The 5,832-nt window shown below is 33.3% G+C and overlaps 1 protein-coding gene across 1 annotated transcript in view; it reads right to left on the reverse strand.

The window, feature by feature from the left end:
• Window positions 1–2,404: 2,404 nt before the first annotated feature.
• The window catches only part of LOC128893726 (uncharacterized), a 25,180-nt gene continuing 21,752 nt past the window's right edge, over window positions 2,405–5,832 (reverse strand). The window contains exons 14-17 of the mRNA XM_054154916.1: window positions 4,292–4,501; window positions 4,111–4,224; window positions 3,718–3,873; window positions 2,405–2,524 (exon numbers count right to left, since the gene is read on the reverse strand). Coding sequence (XP_054010891.1) covers window positions 2,474–2,524; window positions 3,718–3,873; window positions 4,111–4,224; window positions 4,292–4,501 — 531 coding nt within the window. The 3' untranslated portion in view covers window positions 2,405–2,473. The remainder of the gene's footprint in view (window positions 2,525–3,717; window positions 3,874–4,110; window positions 4,225–4,291; window positions 4,502–5,832) is intronic.

The raw sequence follows: 5,832 nt of genomic DNA on the forward strand, positions 1-5,832 counted from the left end.
GGATGTTGAACCACTACCTGTCGCCAAAGTGTTAATTACAATTCAGTAATTCACATTTATTTAATCTCTTGCGAGTAAACACATAAACTGAACCTAAATAAGAATTTATTCAACCCTGCAAATATGATAGCATGAACTTAACTTTCAACATTTATTTACATTGTGCTATATTAATTCTACATTATCCTCTAAAAATATAGAAAATGCAGAATTACACGACTCATATGTGTATCAATAACTTAGTCGCAGAGTAGATGATCGTGAGTGTGATAGTTAATCCCGACCAAAGCAAAATAGGAATAAGGGAATGATAGAGAGCCAAGTGGCTCTAAACAGAAATAAAGTGAACGGTGGGAAAAATAAGATATGATACGGAGACGAAGAAATGAAATAGGAAGAGACGGTCGAAGAAAGGCTTGAAGGAAGATGGCGGAGGTCAAAGAGAGAAAGATAATCCGCGACGAAGAGCGGCGGTACAATACAGAAGAGGAGGGGACGGCGGCCAAGCGGGGAGGGGGATCAGGTTTATGGAGAGGGTCGGGGGCATGGAGGGGTGCTGCAGACGCACCTCGACAAGGGTAAATGTACGTACGAATGCACCCCAGATTGGCTTTGGGGTGGTTTCCATGGAGACCAATTCGCTCAGCCCGGGGAAGTCGTCGCCGCCGCCAATGCCACAGGTTTCCTGGAAAACTTGCAAATCCGTACAAACACCGAAAAGTTTCGATTTTTGTTTAAAATATTTTTCTCAAAGGATCGCATACACGTCACGATTTATTAAATAAATAATAAACTGTTTCGAATAAACTACGTGTGCCATACATCGTTGAATTTGTCTCGATGAACCCTTTCATGATATTAAATAAAAAAACATTTAGTTTCATTTAAACAAATAGCAGTGACCTTGATAACTTTGAAAAAAAAGATCTGGGAAGAAAAGTTTTTTTGCATGAAATTTGGTAGGTGATAACCTTCAAATTTTGTTACAAACATTTTTACGTATCTTTGAACCCAAGACAGTTATTCAATTGTCTCAACCTGATGGACAATACAATTTATTTGTATGAAGTTTAGTAGATAACAAATTTTGCTTATTGTTGGTCTTCGAACAGATTACGAGTGTATTGGACAATTATTATTAGGTGTAGAAATTAATCAATGCCTTTATTCACAATTATTTATAACTCTAGTTTAAATAACAATATTTACTCTGCATTTTCTTACGTTAGATAGGAATGAAACACACAGTTTGTTTAATTATTCTGTTTACCAATTGATATACACTCTCTTGGAATGTGCGATTGAGAGAAAATAAAAAGTTTTATAAATTTGTTTATAAATATACCTTAGAAAGCCACATAATTAAATTCTACACCTAATAACAGAAGTCCTACATGTTATTTAATGAAATATGCTTCGTTTTGTCCGGCGAAGTGAAATATAATTTTTATAGACAATTTTACATTTCAATCAAAATCGACGGGGTAAGTCTCGAATTCTTAAGAAAAGTTTTTCTATCATTTTTTTAAATTTGAGTTTTCACTTTAGAGAAAAACTTTCTATATGCTTTTCGTAGGGTTCCATGAGATCTACAACGAAGAAAGGTTTTAATCCAAAATGCTCATTATTAAAGGAGTTACGAATTTTAGCAGATTAGATAACTTTTTGTATATTTTTTCGCGAAAATGAACTGAATAATACTCTTTCGATGACTTGATATTTTTTTTAAATTGTGCATTTTAACGACAGGCAATTTCACGTTTTGATAATTAAAATTCGTTTATCCAATCAAGAATATATAATTTTTCCAAATTTTAATCGAGAACTTTCTTGATATCGAGCACACAGTACACACGCTTCTATATTGGCCGGGAAATCAAATTTAATATTAGATAGAATAAAATTGATTAGATAAAAGTTGTACAGTATAAAAGCATCCAGAAAATTGCAAACGCAATTTTTATGCAACGGATGGTGAAAAGATTCGTCCTGAGTGAAATATGATTAAAAATAAATTCTTTTTTGATTTCTTAATACGATATTATAAAATGCTAGAAACCATTAAATTTTCAATTTAACATTGTTTCAATATCTCTTATGGTTTCAAAGATATTAGCATAAATGCGAATAAGCAAGAATTTAATTAATTTTTTTAAATTCATGGCCAATGCCACGCACTCGCTCTGTGACATCACTGTCTTCGCGTATCATAGTGGCCCTAGTACCTGGCTCACCGTAAACCCTCGTGCCATTGAGTTGCACATCCCAGATGAAGTAATTTATCGTATTATAGGATATTATATGAAAGTTCCTCTTTGTTGCCAAGCTCTCTCATACGTCTCTTCGAAAACATTCATAACAGAATCAAAGAATAATTCCCTTGTTTTAATTGAAATAATAAAAAGTTTAATTACGAGTTCTAGATCACAGTCAACTATACGTATGTACATACAATACTTGCAGATTTTTCGTTTCAAGACATGGCGAGTAGTACTGACATGTAAGATGCTGAAGCTTTCATAATCTATAATAGAAGTATAAAAAATATATCATTTTATTCAAATATGATATTAACCCTTTGAGCTCGAGACATTTTTCCATAGAATCAAATCCAGTCCATTTTCATAATAAATTTCTATGAAACCAAAAACTCTACTTCGAAGAAAAACATCTACGAACGTTCATGACTCCATGTATTATTATTCCAATTACTAATTAGTTGTATTCTGATGTAAGTGAATTTGAAATTGTACGTTCACAAAATCACTTTGAAATTACATATGTCGCTCTAGAGGCGCCACCCGAGTGCAAAGGGTTAATTTCACGAAAAAAAAACACCTTATTGGTATTTTAGTATGAAAATGAAGACACAATTCTCTTTTGAAGATTGGGAAATAATTCATATCAATTAATCGTAATCGTTGATTATACAGGGTGTCCCAAAAATGTTGTAACTCCTTGGAACAGGTGATTCGCGAGGTGATTTGAAACAACTATTTACTTGGCGAAAATGTTGTTCGAGGCTTCGTAAAAGAGATATTAACAGAAAACACCGACCAATCAGAGCGCGAGTATACCGGTGGAGCGGCCGCAGTAGCGTAGGCGGCCGCGCTCTGATTGGTCGGGGTTTTCTGTTAATATCTCTTTTACGAAGCCTCGGACAACATTTTCGCTAAGGAAAAAGTTGTTTCAAATCACTTCCACCCTGTATATACAGTGTGTCCCAAAAATGTTGTAACACTTTGAAAGGAGTGGTTTGGGAGGTAATTTGAAACAACTTTTTCCTTAGCGAAAATGTTGTCCGAGGCTTCGTTGCGGAGATATTAACAGAAAACATCGACCAATTAGAGCGCGCGGATTCCGGTGGAACGCCCGCAGTAGCGTATCAGCGCTACCGCCTAGCACGTAGCCTTCGCTACCGCGCCCGCTCCAATGGTATACGCGTGCTCTGATTGGTCAGTGTTTTTCGTTGATATCTCCTCAACGAAGCTTCGGACGACATTTTCGCTAAGGAAAAAGTTGTTTCAAATCACCTCCCGAACCACCCCTTTCAAGGACCTCCAACATTTTTAGGACACCCTGCATAATCAACGATTATAATTATTTGGTATGAAATATTTCACAATTTTCAGAAGAGAATTGTGTCTTCCCGAACCACCCCTTTCAAGGACTTGCAACATTTTTGGGACACCCTGTATAGTATTTGAGCGTTCTTACCCCCGTGAAGCTTTCCAAAGACAGTTTCGAAAATTTCCCAAAAGTAAGAGTGAGTCCTTTTTGTGACCTCAGTATTAAAATGACTAACAATCGATTTTCACTGGGGTATAAGTCATACCACAGTGAGTCATATGCCGCGTCACCAATCATTTTGCTCTGGAAGTAAACAACACAGATTTTAGTAACAAAATATGAAGAAGAATTGTCGATAAAAATTGCTAAAAAATGTTTGCTACGCATCCAACTACAAGCATGATTCTCAGTTCTTTTTGATTTGTTTATTTATATATGTATCACCTAAATTGAAGTATTTTAGTTTTTGATTTCTATATTATTAACAAAAGACATAGTATCAAACATGAATTATTTTAAATGATAAGTACACTAGGTAACCTTGGTATTGAGGTATTCCCCAGCGAAGCAATAAATAAACGCTTCTAAACAAATGGAAAGATAAAACATGATGGATTTGATCAGTATAGGAAGTCCATTTTCAGCGTTCAACGACTGCAATTTGAAATTAGTTTTACATAATTTACATATTTGCAAGTGGAAACTCGTCCACTATACTTACAACCATAATGAGGAATCCTAAACAGCAGGTGATTAGAGTGTTGGACACAAGTTGACTGAGCGCTATGTACGTGAACAATTTTTCAATTCTCTCTGTAAAGTGGATGATCTCTTGATGTCTGCTAATGAAGAAACGCAATTGGTTTTTCTTTCTAGAAGAATCCTTTAGTGTCCGACAGATTATGTCAATTTGACAGCCTACATGAAGTGTCTAGAAGCAACAGACCCATTCGTAACGAATTATGGAGACAAAGGAATTCAGAAACTGAAGTGTTAGTGCAGAAATTAATAATTTGCCTTTACATTCACACATTTATAATTCTAGGTTAAGTAGAGAAATATTTACTTGTCATTTTGTTATGCTACACTAGCAATCCTCCAAGTCTTTAACCTAATCTCTATTTTAATTTAAATTATAATTCAAATAAAATTTGAAATTTTATCTAAATACATAATGGAAGTCTCAACCTGATGAACATGGATTCTGTTAGGTTCAATTAGGAACCCTACAAGGCTTCAACCAGATCTCTATTACAATTCACATTATAATTTAAATAAAATTTTAAATTTTATCTAACTACATAACCCAAGTCTCAACCTGATAAACATTGCAATATATATATCTACATATACGATATTAATAAATTACACCTTGTCTCTATTATAATGTACCTGAATAGTATAAATCGAGTCTCAACATGATGGAAATTACAATGTATCTATATATACGAAATTAATTAATTATACCTGAGCTTAATTATAATGTATCTGAATAATACAATCCAAGTCTTAACTTGACGAACCGAAGAAGATGAAGTTCGTGTTGCAGTGTTTTCTACATTAACACGTTTTTGAAAATACATCCAATTTCAAGTTCATCATTTGCTATAGCAATAAGTACGCAGATACGAAAATTAATGAAATATTTGACGAGTGCCTTGAAACAGTTTTTTTCTATTATTTTCTATTACAGTCAGTTTGTGTAACCTTGAATGACCTTCATCCATACATAGCTCATTGTACACGTCTTAAAATCCTCTAACAGATAGGCGTAAAAGAATTATATATTTACTTGAAAACAATTCAAAGTGATTTAAAAAAGGCATAAAAATAATAGTTGACAAATATTTTTTTTCATAATCACGTTAAACGTCTCTTGAAACCATGCAAAAGCCGATGAAAACATTTTCGATCGGATTGCTAACAACAGAGTAATGACCCTGTAGTAATCCTCCTCTATATGCTTCATCAAACAAATTTAAAAAAACATTGAATATGCTTACTTGAATTTTAAAATTATTTTATTTTATTTTACGTATTAGGTTAGAGGAGCTTCGAATAAAAAAAAAAGAAATATACATGTCGAATAGAGTAACTTTCTCCTTTTCAAAGTTGGGTAAAAAATGCTATTTCATCATCGTTTTTAAATGCTATTTAAAATTTATTCTAAATTCAATATTTAATTCTTAATATTTCTTAATTTCAAATATTCTAAATATTCTATATTCTTTATATTCTATATTCTTTATATTCTATATTCTT

The sequence above is a fragment of the Hylaeus anthracinus genome, unplaced genomic scaffold, assembly GCF_026225885.1.
Source record: "Hylaeus anthracinus isolate JK02 unplaced genomic scaffold, UHH_iyHylAnth1.0_haploid 3, whole genome shotgun sequence".
NCBI classification, from domain to species: domain Eukaryota; kingdom Metazoa; phylum Arthropoda; class Insecta; order Hymenoptera; family Colletidae; genus Hylaeus; species Hylaeus anthracinus.